The 19,428-nt window shown below is 31.9% G+C and overlaps 1 protein-coding gene across 3 annotated transcripts; it reads left to right on the top strand.

The window, feature by feature from the left end:
- Nucleotides 1-2,940: 2,940 nt before the first annotated feature.
- On the top strand, nucleotides 2,941-5,314 carry LOC109180992. 3 transcript variants are annotated; one of them, XM_019330729.1, is made up of 5 exons: nucleotides 2,941-3,235; nucleotides 3,280-3,611; nucleotides 3,741-3,805; nucleotides 4,266-4,333; nucleotides 4,503-5,314. In XM_019330729.1, the coding sequence occupies exons 2-5, from the start codon at nucleotides 3,354-3,356 to the stop codon at nucleotides 5,156-5,158; spliced, it is 1,047 nt and encodes a 348-aa protein (XP_019186274.1). In that variant the 5' UTR covers nucleotides 2,941-3,235; nucleotides 3,280-3,353; the 3' UTR covers nucleotides 5,159-5,314. The 3 variants fall into 3 exon arrangements, with proteins under 3 accessions (XP_019186274.1, XP_019186276.1, XP_019186275.1); XM_019330731.1 differs by lacking the exon at nucleotides 2,941-3,235 and having other exon boundaries at nucleotides 3,270-3,611; nucleotides 4,503-4,630; nucleotides 4,676-5,314; XM_019330730.1 differs by lacking the exon at nucleotides 2,941-3,235 and having other exon boundaries at nucleotides 3,270-3,611; nucleotides 4,503-4,632; nucleotides 4,663-5,314.
- Nucleotides 5,315-19,428: the final 14,114 nt, after the last annotated feature.

Here is a 19,428-nt window from a genome sequence, read left to right as displayed (position 1 = left end):
ACGCTATTTCTTAACTGGATTCACATAACAATATATCTTGAAAATTTACCTTGAAATTAGTAATAAACGTTGTTTCTTGACTGGATTCACATAACAATATATCTTGAAAAATTACATTGACATTAGTAATCAACGATGTTTCTTAACAAGATTCACATAACAATATATCTTGAAAAATTATCTTGAAATTAGTAATAAACGCTGTTTCTTGACTGGATTCGCATAACAATATATATTGAAAAATTACCTTGAAATTAGTAATAAACGTTGTTTCTTGACTGGATTCACATAACAATATATCTTGAAAAATTACATTGAAATTAGTAATAAACGATGTTTCTTAACTGGATTCACATAACAATATATCTTGAAAAATTACATTGAAATTAGTAATAAACGATGTTTCTTAACTGGATTCATATAATAATATATCTTGAAATTATTAATAAACGTTGTTTCTTGACTGGATTCACATAACAATATATCTTGAAAAATTACCTTGAAATTAGTAATAAACGCTATTTATTAACTGGAGTCACATAACAATATATCTTGAAAAATTATCTTGAAATTAGTAATAAACGTTGTTTATGGACTGGATTCACATAACAATATATCTTGAAAAATTACCTTGAAATTAGTAATAAACGCTATTTATTAACTGGATTCACATAACAATATATCTTGAAAAATTACCTTGAAATTAGTAATAAACGTTGTTTATTGACTGGATTCACATAACAATATATCTTGAAAAATTACCTTGAAATTAGTAATACACGCTGTTTCTTGACTGGATTCACATAACAATATATCTTGAAAAATTATCTTGAAATTAGTAATAAACGTTGTTTCTTAACTGGATTCACATAACAATATATCTTGAAAAATTACATTGAAATTAGTAATAAACGATGTTTCTTAACTGGATTCATATAACAATATATCTTGAAATTATTAATAAACGTTGTTTCTTGACTGGATTCACATAATAATATACCTTGAAAAATTATCTTGAAATTAGTAATAAACGCTATTTATTAACTGGATTCACATAACAATATATCTTGAAAAATTATCTTGAAATTAGTAATAAACGCTGTTTATTGACTGGATTCACATAACAATATATCTTGAAAAATTACCTTGAAATTAGTAATAAACGCCGTTTCTTGACTGGATTCACATAACAATATATCTTGAAAAATTATCTTGAAATTAGTAATAAACGTTGTTTCTTGACTGGATTCACATAACAATATATCTTGAAAAATTACCTTGAAATTACTAATAAATGCTATTTCTTAACTGGATTCACATAACAATATATCTTGAAAAATTACCTTGAAATTAGTAATATACGCTATTTCTAAACTGGATTCACATAACAATATATCTTGAAAAATTACCTTGAAATTAGTAATAAACGCTATTTCTTAACTGGATTCACATAACAATATATCTTGAAAAATTACCTTGAAATTAGTAATAAACGCTATTTATTAACTGGATTCACATAACAATATATTTTGAAAAATTACCTTGAAATTAGTAATAAACGTTGTTTATTGACTGGATTCACATAACAATATATCTTGAAAAATTACCTTGAAATTAGTAATACACGCTGTTTCTTGACTGGATTCACATAACAATATATCTTGAAAAATTATCTTGAAATTAGTAATAAACGCTGTTTCTTGACTGGATTCACATAACAATATATCTTGAAAAATTACATTGAAATTAGTAATAAACGATGTTTCTTAACTGGATTCATATAATAATATATCTTGAAATTATTAATAAACGTTGTTTCTTGACTGGATTCACATAACAATATATCTTGAAAAATTACCTTGAAATTAGTAATAAACGCTATTTATTAACTGGATTCACATAACAATATATCTTGAAAAATTATCTTGAAATTAGTAATAAACGCTGTTTATTGACTGGATTCACATAACAATATATCTTGAAAAATTACCTTGAAATTAGTAATAAACGCTATTTCTTAACTGGATTCACATAACAATATATCTTGAAAAATTATCTTGAAATTAGTAATAAACGCTGTTTCTTGACTGGATTCAAATAACAATATATCTTGAAAAATTACATTGAAATTAGTAATAAACGATGTTTCTTAATTGGATTCATATAACAATGTATCTTGAAATCATTAATAAACGTTGTTTCTTTACTGGATTCACATAACAATATATCTTGTAAAATTACCTTGAAATTAGTAATAAACGCTATTTATTAACTGGATTCACATAACAATATATCTTGAAAAATTACCTTGAAATTAGTAGTAATCGTTGTTTATTGACTGGATTCACATAACACTATATCTTGAAAAATTACCTTGAAATTAGTAATAAACACTGTTTCTTGACTGGATTCACATAACAATAAATCTTGAAATTACCTTGAAATTAGTAATAAACGCTGTTTCTTAACTGGATTCACATAACAATAAATCTTGAAATTACCTTGAAATTAGTAATACCAATAAATCTTGAAATTACCTTGAAATTAGTAATACACTCTGTATTTTGACTTTCTTGATCATGAGTTTCCTTTATATCTTATATTTTAGTGATCTTGACAACGATTCACATAACAATAAACCTTGAAATTAGTAATAAAGTGTTTCTTTTTATTTTTTATGTTACAATAGTCAATACTACCTCCATTGAAATTCAAATCCACATCTCACATATAAAAATTAATTTGGTACCACTACACCACAAGATCCTATTAAATTAGATTAGTGACTCTTAGTATAATTATTTAATTATACTTTTTAATATAAAAATAAAATAAAATAAAATAAAATAAAAACATTTCCCAGACCCCGGCAAAAAAATATACATACCAAATGCATACCCGCCCGGGCACACGTGCATTGTCCCCTCCATCTGGCAGGCCTCACACGTGCCAATTCCAAAAAACTATTCTCTCCTTACATCCTTGTTCCAGCTTGTGTGGTGCAACAAATAAAAGCTAGAGAGAGAAACCTGGGAGTGATGCAACAAAGATAGTGAGAGAAAGTAAGAGAAGAGATCAAAATCAAAACCCCCCCCCTCTCTCTCTCTCTATATCTCTCTATGTACAAATTTCTTCTTGGGAATTTGCAATATAACTGTTGCCAATACCTTTCTCTCTCTAAACACCACCGCTGCACCGCAACTTCAATTCACTCCATAACCAGATATACATACACACGCGCGCGCACACACACATATATATATATATATATATATATATATATATACGTGCGTGTAGAGAAAGAGAGAGAGAGGGGGAGGAGATATACGGTGAGGCGGCCATTGTAGGAAGCCATGAGAATCAGGAAGCGGTTTCCTCAGCCGTCAGATCCCCAGCTTAATCACTCAGTTATGGCGGTGCAACGACAGCTGGTACGTGAATCTCCAATAATACTGCCTCAGCCGCCCTCAGCCGCCGCCACGGCCTGCTTCTCTCCGCCGCCGCCGCCGCCGCCTGATCATCCGAATCCGCCTCCCGATCACCCGGATCCGACCCGAATCCCGAACCCGACATGGGGCTGCGATTCCTCTCAGCGCAAAATGGAGCAAAAGGTATGTAAACTGCTTCTGCTGCTGCTGCTAGTGATCATGACTTTGAATTCATATCCATACATAAGAACATAGAATAATCCATGACGATGCGTAGATCTTATGAAAGATTTTGGGTTTTGGGATTTGCAGGAATCGGAGGAGGTCAAAGAGGAAGAAGATGATGAGAGAATTACTACTGGTGGTAATGATTCAAAGTAAGAATAAAGAGAAAAAAAGTTACTGACTCACTTCATTCAATCACTCAATGTTGTTGATTCAGTAAAAAAAAAAAAAAAGGGAAAAAGATAGATTCATTTCTTGATTTAACCCACAAATTTTTTAATCAAATACTATTCAAAAATCTAATATTTTTCGATCTTCAATTCATCATCATCATGAGTTCAATTTGGGTTAGGATATAGCTAGGTAGCTACTATCCAATTCAAATATTCAATGATCCCAATCTCATCTTCTTTTTCTCTTTTTCTCTACATGGGATAATGGTCCCCAATCACATAAACGTCACGAAAGAAATTCTGCTCCGTAATTCCTATTCCCATGTTGCACTACCTAGCTACCATGTTATATGCATTACTGCTATATATGCATTTAATTTTCTGATGAGTCAATTTTTTGTATTTTCTCCTCCTTTTGGGGTGTTTTGTTTGTTTCCAGGAAAGATGGCATCTCTACTGCACTCCAAGATTCGTTCATCTCCCAACCCTTCTCTTCTTTCCATCAAGGTATATATACTAATAATTAACTAATTTATCTTCTTAAAACTCTTATCAGTCCACTAGTTTCGTTACTGTTATATTATGATTAGTCTAGCGTAAGCTGAGAAACTTAAGGAATAATAAAAAAAAAAAAAAAAGTAACGAGGAGTGTTTGGATTGGTTGCATGAATGGAAGATGAGAGAGAGGTGCCATTGAAGAAGAGGAGAGGTAGTGGGTTTGAGAAATTCGTAGTAATGGGGAAAGAAACAACGAAGCCGCCGAAGATGAAGTCGAAAACCAACAAGAAATGCGTGCAGGAAAGTGGCGATCATGGAGCAGCCGCCGCCGCCGCCGCAGGCGGCGGCGGCGGCGATAGTAACAGCCGTTATGATGCCGTGAAGAAGACCAAGAGAGGGAGCGAGATCGTGGAGGGGTCACGGTGCAGCCGCGTTAACGGGAGAGGGTGGCGGTGCTGCCAGCAAACGTTAGTCGGCTACTCATTGTGCGAGCATCATCTGGGCAAAGGACGGCTGCGGAGCGTTAACGCCGTCAAGAACCGTCAAGTGGGCGAATCCACGAACACAAAAACAACCAAGAGCCGCAACGCGGAGGAATCGGAAGAAACATCATGGGATTCCTCGAAAGAGAAGCCTTTGTCGTTGTTGTTGGAGAATATTTCTGAGGATGAGGATGATGATAATGAAAGGAAGAAGCCATCTAGCAGTGGTAAGAAGAAGAGGGTGAAGCTTGGAATGGTGAAAGCCAGATCGATGAGCAGTCTTCTTGGACAAACAGACAACCTGGTCGCAACAAAAGTGGCACAAAACGAAGGCGAAATGAGGGTTAATTAACTAATTAGTTTTATTACTGCATGCCTAATTATCAGCAAATAAACCGTGGTTTGGTTATAATATATTGTATGGACTTTGTTATATGGTCGTTTGATTTCTTCATGTTTTCTTCTGTTGTCTTCATGTTCAAAATGAGTTAAATTAAAAACCTTATTTCACCTAAATTTCAATTCCATGTATATCTATCTTTCTAACACCTAGTATATATAGTGTAAATGGCATAACACATGAGCTTAGGCATGCTAGCTACTATTAGTATGCGTCTTCTTTTAATAGTAGACAAATCTAGATAGATCATAGTCATCATATTATAGAAATTCTGATAAAATTACACCCACAATATATATACAATCCTGATAAATTACAATGAAAATGATTGTATATGATGCGTTGTCATGCATTTAATTCTTAACCGTTATATTCTTTATTAATGTGCTAAATCAAATAAATCCACCGCATAAGGAAGCACTATAAATACAATGCATCATAAATATTAATCTTTAATTTCAACAAATTAAAATTGTTTCCTTTAATTTCAAGCCTATCTTATCTTTCTTAGAATATTAATTATTTTTTAATTATTAGTGTATTAATATACTGTTTTCTTTTTTGGATAAAATTTTTACAAAAAAATTGACATCATTTCTAAGGTTTAGGTAGGGGACTTTTGAAATCCTATGTTGAAAAAGTTGATACACATGCCGGGTGGACATGACAGCCCAAAATAAGTGCTGGCTGATTCATGAGAAAGAAGTCGGGGGAACAAGATTACGAGGAACCAAAATTTTAAACTTACGAGGTTTTAATCGATATTGTGTCAATTAATACAAAAAATATATATATATATATATATATATATATATATATATATATATATATATATATATATATATATATATATAAGATTCTTGCAATACTCGTTATATTCAGTATATATCAGATTATAGGTATAAGTTCCAATGCTGGTGAAGGTTTCTCTTGCAGTTGTGCGAGTGATTAATGTGTGTGAGTTTTGTACTTAATGTGGGTGAGTATTGTGCTTTAAAGTGTGTGGGGTTTGTGCTTAATGTGCATGAGTGTGTAATACTTAATGTGCGTGAGTTTTGTACTTAAGGTGCGTGAGTCTTGTGCCTAATGTGCGTGAGTTTTGTACTTAAGGTGCGTGAGTCTTGTGCCTAATGTGCGTGAGTTTTGTGCTTAATGTGAGTGTGTACTTAATGTGAGTTGTTGTTGAAACTTTAAAGTGCATGAGTTTTGTGCTTAATGTGCGTGAGTTTTGCGCTTAAGGTGCGTGAGTCTTGTGCTTAAGGTGTGTGAGTTTTGTACTTAATATGTGCGTGAATGTGTACTTAATGTGAGTTGTTGTTAAAACTTAAGATGTGTGTGTTTTTGCGCTTAAGATGCGTGAGGGTTGTGCTTAAGATGCGTGACTTTTGTGGTTAAGGTGCGTGAGTTTGTGTTCTGAATGTATTTTATTTGTGTGTTGTGTACTTAAAGTGCGACAATGTAATGCTTAATGTGCGTCCACCCACACAACTGCATGGGAAGCACCACCTGCACCCGATCCCTTGCCTCAGATTATATTATCATTCTTGCAATACTCGTTTAATTTTAATTTAAATAACTACATATAAAATTATACCCCGTATAAATTGACATAATATTGATTCTTTGGGTGAAAATGTATAATGGAAGGGTGTAGGATAGTGTGATGTATAGTTGAAAGTTGGTAGCAGCTGCTGCAGGCTATAATGCAGAATTTAAAGTGAAATTCAATGAGCTTATCAGAGATGGCTATGGCCAATGCACATCCCCACACACACACACACACACATATATATATATATATATATATATATATATATATATATATATATATATATATATATAATGAAAATAATGAAATTAGTGTGAGTCAAATACGAGAACATGTCATCACAAATTACAAAATTCAATTCAACAATTAATAATGTATTAAAAGCACACTATGTCGGACTAAAAATACATTGCATAAATTTATTTCTAAATATTGGAGGGCTCAAATCATTCTATATATGAATGATGAATGTATGTACGTATAAGTACGAGATTACCTAAACTTGATACTCCGTAAACACCTTGAGAAAAGGCTGACAAATTTTAACTTGCCTAACCTACGCAGCAGTAAACAATAGACAACGTACTACCCACGTGCATTGATCGAAGCCTTTTTTTTTTTTTTTTTTTTTTTTATAATTTAAAATTTTAAAGTATATTTGAGCAGTTAAAAATTGAACATGTGATATTTTAAATCAAAAGTTATAGACATATGTCACTTGGTCGGGACAATCACACAAGTTTATATGTGGACTGCGAGATGTAATTTAAAGATAAGTTATACATATTTTTCAAATATAAATTTATGTTCGACTGTTATAATTTTGACTTATTTCTCATCAAATATATAAAAAATGATAGTGTTTAATGGATTTCTTCATTGATTTACAGGAAACAATGACCTTCTTTTTATGAAAAAAGGTAGAATCGTTCACCCCAGACGGCCCCAGATCCTGGCTCGACAGTTTGTAGAGAAGTAAATCATGATGGCTCAACTGACAAATACTGGACTTTTGCTTACTGTGCACAGAGAGCCTCTCATTTTGAGAGCTTGCTCCCACATTCTCGTTGGTGAGACTCGATTCTTAGTCTCTTGTGACAGGTTGCACCTCTACGACTAGTTGAGCTACCCATGCGGGCAAATAATAAACTTCTTCAGTTATATAGTATGTGGAGTAATAAATCCATACCATTTCACAACCAAGGATTCATAAAAGGTCATTCATATAGTAATAACGTAATAATGTAATATATTTTTCTTGGATGATGAAAGAAACTTATTACTACTCTGTTTGGTAGAGCTTATAATTTATTTTAAACTACAAATAAGTTATAAGCTCTGTTTGGTAAAACATGAAAAGTTTAAAATAATAGTTTATTTTGAAATCCATCTCAAGTACCGTTTCAAAATAAGCTCTTTGATTTTTAATTTTTTTTTTTAATCTTTATTAATTTACAAGACATCATCCACCATTCATTAATCAAAATCATAATATCTTAGTTTATCCTTTTTATGTCTTTTAATACAAGTAATTCAATAATTAATTTTACCAAACACTTTAATTTCAATTATTTAGCTTATTAGTTGTTAGATTTTCAACTTTCAGTTTTCAGCTAGTTTTTTAGCTAGGCGTGTCAAACAGAGCGAGCCAGCCACTACCCAATAGTGTTCATTGAGTAACATTTTTGTATTCAAGGATTTGGAAACATGCACATTAAAACTCAAACACTCGTAACTAGTTTGCACCCTTTTTTGAGTGACTGAAAAAACTTATAATAATCACTACCCGATTATGATTTTATACCCTTCTTGACCATAAAAATGTAAAGCATTACTTAATAGAAACCGTTGAAGAGGTATGGAAGGAACATCAATACACCGAAAATCTTGATTATGTCGTCCAAGTTAGCAATAATATGCATAATTAAGATTTTATACCGTATTGGGAGAAGATTTTATACCGTATCCAATAAAATTTACCTAATTATTACATGTAATATAATAGTAGAAAGTAAGTGGAGTTACTATAGTCTAATTAGATGAGGCTCTTTCCAACGTCTAACCACACAATATACATACACTGATACACATAATTTAATGTTGCCAGTTGCATATATGTGACCAAATATATTAGTTTGTTCAACGCTATCTTCATAGTTTTAGACCATTATCTCTGACTAATTTATAATAAGGCCGTTGTAAATTATATATTTTGAAGAGACATTATTACTTGTCGTGTATATAACGAATTGATAGACATAAATTAAATATATTACTCCATGACGATCAAAATTAAAGTTTGTAATTATCTTTTAACTTAATACAACAACAATAATAATCGATATAATATAGTATTCGTGACTAGCCAAACCCTCCCTGGGAAGCTAATTGGACGAAGTGGCCTGGTCGAGGCCTCTACCCTAGGGGTGTAAACGAGCCGAGCCGAGCTCGAGCATGGGTTGGCTTGAGCTCGAGCTCGATAAGCATGGTTCGGCTCGAGTTCGAGTTCGAGCTCGGCTCGAGCAGCTCGATTATTTAAGCTCGGGTTCGATTTTGACCTATTTGAATTCATATTTCAATTAATAATAAACATTGTTTTATCCATACATAAATAATAAAAGCTTTAAAAAATTCAAAAGTCCAAACTTCAATGTTTAAAGACTCCAAACACTAAAAACAAGTTTGCAACTCTATTTTAATTACAAGTCAATAGTAGTCATTGATCGTTACCATATATATAATATTTATCTATTAATTTAATTATGGCTCGCGTGCGGCTCGACGAGCCACGAGCCTAGAATATTTGAGCTCGAGCTCGAGCCGAGCTTTGACCGAGCGGCTCGCAAATTGCTCGCGAGCCGCTCGACTCATTTACACCCCTACTCTACCCCATACCGAGTTGTTATACTCTGGATCAGGGTCCACCTTGCAAGGTGGATCCTGATCCTAAACAACGTATAAATTGTTTATTTTTAGTATTGTAATTATGAATTTCTAGAATATAAATTGTGTTTCTATGTCTAAACACATAACAACTGTAAAAAGAAATTTGTGAATACAATACATGGTCATCAAATCATAATCTGTTAATAATAATAATAATAATAATAATAATAATAATAATAATAATAATAATAATAATAATAATAATAATAATAATAATGTTTTTAAATTAAAAAGTATGAGAAGAGGTCCCATCATCATGTTGCTGCCGTTTTTTGAAATGATGATAATAAGGATTATGATATGAAAGCATATCTATGGCATGATAGTGTATAGTCTTATGCTTGCATGATTAGAATAATAATATATTTTTAAAGCGAAAATCATAATATACTATATGTAAATAGATTTAGTTGATAATTTTGCAAATTTATTTATATATAAAACTAGTAATACAAAATTATTATTAAAAATGAATATTATTTATACAATACAACGGCTAGTTTCAATTTAATAATATAATTAATTATATTATGTATACACTACAAACGTGTAATATAATTTCCCAAGTAAAAATAAGTTTTATTTTGTTTTTATAAATCTAATGTATGCCTTAAAAAGAATGGACATTGTACGTTACTCATTGGCTCATTGCCATGTGACCTGTAGCCTATTATTTTTGTTAAAAAATGGTTTTTGTACAATTTTTTTGCACCTAATTTTTTACCACATGGCATAACATATATATCATATCATATCTGTCATAATTATTTTATATTTGTTAGTTATTTATATAAAAAAAATAATTTAATCCATAATTCCATTTAAACTTGTTCATTCCAAGTTCAACTAAAATGCTGCCCATTTAGAACTAAAGTTATGGACTTATTAATTAGTTTTTTTATTTTTTATTTTTAATTATTTAATAAATTTATTAAACTTCATGTTTAGGTTGTAGTTAAGGTTGTTTTATAGGCATGAATTATTCAAAGAAGTGTGTCTCTCGTTCTTGGAAACAGCGTATTTCTCTCCATTTCAATAGATCTGACCCGACCATTCCTTTATAAGGTGATCTTAGAAGACAGAACTCCATCTTTTGGTGGTATTCATCGTCTCCAATTCGAATTGAATGAATTTTGAAGTTGGCGAAGGACACTATTGTTCATTTATTCACGACTAAAGGTACATAATATATTAATATCCTTCTGATCATGTATTCAATTATAGCTTCAAAATAGCCAGAATAAAAGATTCAAGCATTGAATTGAATTGTTTGATTTTTGAGAATGGAAGACTGCAAATTATCAATGGATACACTGATTGACATTTTGGCGAGGTTACCGGTAAAGTCTCTGATGCGATTTAAATGTGTTTGCAAATTTATCTATAATTTAATAAAAAATGACCATCAATTCATGGACAAACACTATGAATTTAGAAAGGGAAAAAGCCAATGTGCTGTTATCGACTTTGGGCCTCCCAATATTATTCCCGAGTCCTGGCCTAATCAAGTATTTAACTTGATTTACAAAGAATCAGAGTGTGATGATGCGATATGCATATACTTAGACCTGCCAAATTCAAATACGAACTTTGTCAAGTGTTGTCATGGTATGCTATGCCTCATTCTATGCCGGGGCAATTTGATCGCATTTAATAGAGGTACGATCATTTCACCCGAAATCATTTTTGATGTTTTGATATTCAACCCATTCACTAGGGAAGTCAAGACCTTGCCTTTTATTAAGGTACCCAAAAAACCACCTAACAATGACGTGCTGATACAATTTGGATTTGGATTGTCTAATAGCATGACTTGGAAGGTTATCATGCTTGTGAGTTTTGAAAAGTTAAATTATAAATTCGAAAGAAGTCATCAAGACATTGTAATGGTTTGTAGTCAGGTAGGTGATCTGTGGAGTTGGAGACAAATTGATGCGGATCTGGATTCTCTAGATTTGCATCTCCTTTTCGAAACTAGGGATTTTTATTTAAAAGGAAAATATTATTGGCAGTATCTTAAAGGTCATTTGGTTTGGTTTGATATGGATGGTGAGGTCTTTGGTAAGATTGAACTGCCCTCTAATGTTGAACTCCTTGATCATTATACGGTCATGAATGAGAGTATTGCTCTTTTTACGGCGCCACAACCATGTACAGAAAATGAGGTTTGTATCGAGATTTGGGTAATGGATGAAAATGATAATAATATTGCTTGGCATAAACAAGCAAGTTTATTCTTTAGCAAGGACATAATACTTGGAAATGAATATTTCGATCCGATAGGATTTTGGAATCCGAGTGGTTGTTTGCTTGTGTTTTTTGGTCTTATAGAACCACCGTATAAAGGTCATAATTCCTATGGTCATTTTTATTTCAAGGAAGATTTTGGATCAAATTTCAAGGAAGGTTTTGGACCAAATCTAATTTCTTTTGATTTGGAAACCCACGAAAAGAAGATAATTTTTGCAAATCAAAAAAGGAAAAATACTCTGACAATTGGATTGAATCTAGCTGGGCATGTTCAAGTTAGGAGTGTTGATCAAATTCAAGAATGGAACGATAGTAATATTGGATGGAATATGGGAACATATGCTCGAACTTTCCATGAGAGTTTGAAATTACTATAGCGAGTTAAGAGTGAAAATATATGTATTTTGTTTACTTTGCGAGCTTCCTTTTTATTCACACTTTTTCATGGCAGGATGTAAGGTTTTGCTTTTCCCTTTTTGTCAACCTTGATGAATGATAATAAGATTTTATTTTATTGTATAGTTATGTTTCATTCTGGAATTGTTCTTGAGAGAGAGGGCAATAGAGAAGATATATAGCTAATGCACATAGAAACCATTCTCTATCCTTACTAATTAATTAAGGATTGTAGAGCATATTCTGAATAATTCATAAGTTATTGCATGTCTTGAATCTTGCACATTGACATATAATTATTATCTGATGAATCTGTCTTCTTGTGTCTTATGGTTTGCTTTGCAATTTCCTTATTGTTAAATATATTTATTTGACATTTTTCTTAATTAATTATATAATGTTTAAATATGAAAGTTAATTAATATAAAATACATTAATTATTTTCAATATAATAAGAATAAGTGTATTTTTAATTTGTGATAAAAGTAGTATTAAAAATGAATATTGTGAGCACTGAGCACTGGGCACTTGAAGAAGAAATTGATTGGTGAGGATGTTTCTAAGGTTCTGGGGCTCTTAAAAGTATCATTTTTTTTTTTTTTTATATTGCCTTCTTCCAAAAAGCAGTGAGGATGGCAAACAAATTTCGTTAATAATGTCTTTTGGCTATTTGCCACCCCCTCAATTTTTTGGACAATTTTTTTTTTTTTTTTTGAAATAAGATGCTTATGAAATAACTATATTATTCCTGTACTTAACACTCATTTGACGGATTAACAAACGGAAGATAATATTGAGCATTAACACAAAATTCTGCTACTACTTTATGACACCAAAGTCGTTTAGGACAAAATTGAGAAAAATCAGTATAGTCTGGGACTACTTTATGATACCAAAGTTGTTTATGAAAAAATTGAGAAAAAACACTATAGTCGAGGACAATTTTGAGTATTGATTCTATTTTTAATATATTAAAAGTACATTGTTTGTGTGCTGAATATATATTATTTGATAGTATACAAATAATGTACTTTCAGCACTCAAATAATGTTATTTACGTATATAAATAATAATGTACTTTTAGGATATTAAACTGTACTTTTATATGCACAAAGTGTCAGATCCCTTGTGCGCACTGGCATTTGGTTGTCTGCATAGCCATTGGGTCACCGTGATTTACATTCTCCCAAATGCTCTGTCAGGCCGGGGTGTGGGGGACCCTTATGATTGAGGATTCAACCTTTTGAGAGAAGAAAATGTCCTTTTTATTTATGGTCCATACAGTGGCATATACATTATGAATATAGAGGAACGAATTCTAAAGACTAACGACAAGGATAGAAACAACTTCTTTTTTTTTTTTTTTTTTTTTTTTAAATTCAGACAACGTCGTTTTGCACAAAACGACGTCATTTTTGAATCCGAGTCCACCTTGCAAGATGGACTCGGATCCACGACATAACAATTGTCATACACTTGTGTTGTGGGTCATGGTCCATGAAGTAATGATTGCCAATAGCCCATATAGGCCAGTTGATGATCCATAATACCTACAGGCTGGTCATGATCTTAAGCCCAAAATAAAATTAGATTTGAGGCCCAAACCGTTTTTTTGGAGAAAGGCCCAAATATTTATTCAGTCCATTTATTATTCCTTTGAATTTTGATCTCCCTCTTCAATCATTATACCGTGGACCACGGCCATCATTGCAAGGTAAATTACATACATAACTTTTAATATATTAAATGTCCAATTTTAGTGCACTACAAAGTTATTTTATACCATTCATTTTTAATATATTACCTACAAATAAATCTATAGTATATTAAAAACAAACATTTAGTTTGCTAAAAATGAACATATATTAGTAATTTACTTTGCATTATAGAACATAGTCCTTAGTGTAATTTTCCCTCGTTTTTGGAAATCTTTTGTACGAATTAGTTGGCTAATGGCTAGTCATCACCTTCATTAATTATAAGTTACAATTGAGATTTCATTACTTTGGAACTCCACCAAATGGGTTAAAACCATTTTTGATGGCAGATAGCGTTAGAATATCTTGGTCACGTTAATTGTGATATGATGTTAATGTTTTAGTTTGTCCGTTGCTTGTAAAAACAGAAAAGAAAAAACCTTTGAAGAGTAAATAGCGAAGACTTTGTTCTTTGGTCGAATTATATTATTAGACTCTAATTTTATAAAACAGATTATTAGTTCAATAATATTTGAGATTTAATTTGTAGCCTGGCCATTCATGCTTAGTACGGAGTAGTAATACAAGAAGAGCTAGGATAAAAAGATGACTTACAAGAACCTTGGTTTAATATTTTACCCTAAAGGTGGGTTTGAAAACTCAAAAAAATGATTTATATCATTTTTCGGGTTTTCAGTGTTTGAGAATGAGAAAAATTTTAAGTCAATGGAAAACAATGCTGTGGTAAATATAAAATAGCTAAGATTTTCAAGAAAATGACTTCGCATTTTTTTTTTTTAGGGGGAAGTCATTTTCTAAGCCTATCTCTACTATGACCACGCCTCTCTACCCTCTCGATCTCTACCAACACACCACGCATCTTCTGCTCTGACCTTCTTCTTGCTACACCATTTGCTTCTTCATTGTCTTGCCATCTTCTTATCACCAAGGTATGTTTCCTCCCTTTTTCTTTTTTTTTTTATTATAATTTTTTTTTATAATTTTTTTTTTTTATAATTTTTTTAAATTTTTTTTCAGTGGCAGATCTTTCTAGATCTCGCCATCTGAAATGGTTTCCGGATGTGGGGACAAAAACCCACAGCCAGAAACCAGAGACACTAGATTTTGTTGTGATCTCTGGTTCCCAGTTATTTTGTTGTGATTTTGTTTTGATTTTGTTGTGATTTAATTATACAATTATGCTCATTATCCAAAAAATGAATCAAACACATCAAAATAATTTTTTTAAATGCAACCAAACACGGAAAATAAAAATATTTTTTTAAAAATGACTCATTTTCAAAAGTTATTTTTTTTTGGTTTTCAAACACATTTTAACATTAAATATTGTAAAGGATGAGATTAGGAATTCATATGGTATGGAGTAACGTTACGTTGAATTATATATTCAATGGGTAATTAATGTCATTAATTTCAAGTTTTCAACAATCCTCACCAAACCAACAAATACACAAGTTTGAAATTATTTACTATGTGGATGTAGTTATTAGGCTCTTTCTCCACCGCTTGCTTCAAAACCCAAGCAACTTATCTAATTTGTGCGCCCACACGCCCATTGTTAATTGTTTCTTAAGTAAGTTGATGAACATTGACTCTTAGGGTGTGTTTGGAAATCTCAAAAATGAGTTCTGGAAATCATTTTTCAAGTTTCCATTGTTTGGATGTGCCTGGAAAATCAAGTCAACGGAAATCATTTTCCGTACTTTGGAAAATAGGCTTGTTTTGGAGGAAAATGACTTCCCCTTCTTTTGGGGGAAGTCATTTTCCAACTTTTACACCAACATCACACCACCACCAACATCATCAACACCATACCACCACCACCTCACTACCACCATCACTACCACTACTGTCGCTGCCACCACTACTATACCACCGCAACCACCGCCACCACACCACCACCATCACATTACCACCACCAACACCATCAACACCATACCACCACCGCCGCTGCCACCACCACCACCGCCACCACCCCACCGCCACCACACCACCACCATCACACCACCACCACTACCACCACCATTGTCGCGCCGCCACCGCCGCCGCCGCCACCACTACCATCACACCACCGCCGTCACCACCACCACGACCATACTACCGCAACCACCACCGCCGCCGCCACCATACCACCACCACCACCATACCACCGCCGCCGCCACCACCACGACCATACCACCGCAACCACCGCCGCCACCACTACCACCATACCACCGCAACCACCGTCGCCACCACCACCACCACCACCACCACCATACCACCACAACCACCACCACTGCCACCACCGTCATACCACCACCAGTTATTATTATTATTATTATTATTATTATTATTATTATTATTATTATTATTATTATTATTATTATTATTATATAACAAACAACACCACTACCACTACACCACCACCACTACACCACCACCACCACCATAATATTTTTGATATATTATTAGTTATTTTTTTATTATATTTAAAATTATTATTATATTATTATATATTATTATACACGTTGTAATATTTTAAATAAAATAATTAAAATGTTTAATTATACAATTCTACACATTTTTCAGAAAATGAACCAAACACACAAAAACAGTTTTCCAGAATACAATCAAACACTGGAAAGGAAAATGTTTTCCGGAAAATGACTCATTTTCCAGAAAACATTTTCCAGAAGTCATTTTCCTGCTTTCCAAACGGACCCTTAAGTTTGAATCTTGAACTTGAGGGTTTATCATCGCTAAAAAATGTAAATTGTGAGATTTAGAATATCTCAACCGGTTTATTGGCTTATTAGGTTCGTACATATGCATGTATATCCCTGTGTCTTTGACTCGTTTTTGTATATGTATGTTTCAGATGTGTCTCGATCTGTATATAAACTAGTACCTTTGTATTCTTGAGACTCACATTGACTCTCTTTTGTGTGCGTGTATGTTTCATGGATCATATGGACTTGTTACACAAGATTTCATATTTTTTAGATCATTGGTTCACCGATGCTATGATTTGAAGGAAGAATATCATATATCTAATAACGAAAGCGTAACTTTAGTTTCTTATATTTATCGGTCATCTCTATATTTTGATAGAAGGATGCTTGTTTTTGCCCTCTAAACTCTACCCAATACTATACTATTATATACCTATGTTTTGTATTCATGATTTTTTTATTCCACATTAATGCATTTTCTTTATTTTTAAAAAAATGTATGACTAATTTAGAGTAAAAGATTGTGACATAATTGATAGTTATCGCAAGTTACATCATTTGGTTACAAAGTATACATTAGATAACATTTTCTTCTTTTAATAAGTATGGGTCGATATATGTTTATATATAATTATATATGTTATCTTTTCATCTAAGTAATAAGAACAATGAATAAATAATGTGGATGTCTCACACTCTTACTATTATTCTAATTTTGGGTCAAATGATCCCCTCATTTTTTTTCTCATACATTACTTTCAATCCTGCAATATATTACAAATTGTTCAATATACCAAACTCGTAAAATCATAAAAAAAAAAATACATTAATTAATTTTTTCTAACATTAATACTCGATTCACTTTTAGAAAAAATTAATGTAAAATGCTAAAATGCTAAAATTTAAAAATACATTATACATTAAAAATACATTATTATTCTAAAATGCTAAAATTTAAAAAACTGCTCAAAAGCGTTTTTTTTCTATCAACTTTTTGAGAAAATCACTTTTACACGTAATCAGTTATCAGCTAATTTTACTAAACATCCTTCTACAATCAGCTAATACTATTAACTAGTCAAAATCACTAACTCAACCGGCTAATAACTATTTATCAAATACCCCTATGTAGTCGGGCACCGATCGAAGTCCACAAATTTACCCCATGGTGGAGATCCAAACATAGCTGAGAACAGATTTAATTGCAATCCAAAATCCACAATATACATTAGTTTAAATACGCTGATTGCGGTATTACTTTCCTAGTAACTTTGCTTTCTTATGGACGAAGAAAGACAACTTCAACCTTGCTTTCTTAAGATCATATAATGTAATGTTTTGAGAAAATTCAAAGGCAACGTTAAAAGTGAATCGAGCGAGAATATTAGAATAATAAATTTGAAGAAAAGTATATTATAAATAGTATTTCATTAAGTATAATGAAGTAAAGTTACATAGTATCTTTTTATTAGGTATAATTTTCAAATAGTGTTAGGTGCTGAATTTGACAATTAGCATAAATATAATAAAATAAAATTACGCCAATTATGACTCGGTGCAGTCTTGAAACATTTTGAGAAAATAATTTTAAAAACTACTTATTTCTTACATACTTGAGATTTTTAATAAAAACACTTGTGTGTTTGTTTGTTTTTTTTTTTTTTAAAAAAAAATTATGAAAAAGATTGCAGTCATTACGGGACGACGCATTTTGGGTGAAACTCGCTCTAAGATGTACCCTAGCTAGTCAATTAAGGACTGCAATGAGGTAAACTAACCTAGATTACTCATAGCATCGGGTCAAACTAATAAGAAGGTGAAGTGTCAAACTTAGTACTTTATGTTACTAAGCTAATTATCTAATCAACTTGGCTGAGATTGTCCCGCATAGGTTTAGCTCAATGGTTCGGAATGTAATATTTGAGAGAAAAGATCAATGTTCAAACATCGACAGTAACATGTTAGGATTATGTCTAAAGTGTGCAAATCTCTTGTGCTAGCCATTAGATTGTTCTAGCATGTTGAGATTATGTCCAAAATGTGCAAATCTCTTATGCTAGCCATTATGTCACTTTGAATTATATATATTCTCCCATACGTTCTATTGGACCTTGTTAAAAGAATAACTTGGTTGAAATTGTTACATCCACGTTTGTTCCCATTGATTGAGGAAGGAGACTTTTTCGCAATTCTACTCCTAATAATTAGCAAACCCAAGTTGTACTCTACTAGAAAGTATAAACCGCAATGACTCTGTCGAAGCTGACATAGTTTAATATCATATCCTCGGTATATTTTTCTTAACCCGTAGAGTGCTGACAATGGCTTTTTAACAGAGCTTATTTAAGAGGTTATAATTTATTTTAAGCTATTAATAAGCTATAAGTTCTGTTTGATAATATTCTCAAAATAAACTTTTAATTTAAAATAAGAGCTTATTTTGGAACATTATCTTACTATTTTAAAGAAATGACATAATTTATTCTTCTCAATCAAAACCATTTTCTCCTCTCTTTTATTGCAACTTTTATTATTATTATTATTATTATTATTATTATTATTATTATTATTATTATTATGATGATGATATTTGCAACAATATTGCTATTGAGATGCTAGATCATAATTTAAATTTAAATTTTACGAAGAGTC

Source organism: Ipomoea nil, unplaced genomic scaffold (assembly GCF_001879475.1).
Source record: "Ipomoea nil cultivar Tokyo-kokei standard unplaced genomic scaffold, Asagao_1.1 scaffold1043, whole genome shotgun sequence".
Classification (NCBI taxonomy): Eukaryota; Viridiplantae; Streptophyta; class Magnoliopsida; order Solanales; family Convolvulaceae; genus Ipomoea; species Ipomoea nil.
This window is presented reverse-complemented; position numbering and strand designations above follow the sequence as displayed.

Coding starts and splice junctions, on each gene's coding strand:
- LOC109180992 (XM_019330729.1), top strand. CDS start 3,354: ATGAGAATCAGGAAGCGGTTTCCTCAGCCGTCAGATCCCCAGCTTAAT. Junction 3,612..3,740: donor AGCGCAAAATGGAGCAAAAG/GTATGTAAACTG, acceptor TGGGATTTGCAG/GAATCGGAGGAGGTCAAAGA. Junction 4,334..4,502: donor CTTCTCTTCTTTCCATCAAG/GTATATATACTA, acceptor CATGAATGGAAG/ATGAGAGAGAGGTGCCATTG.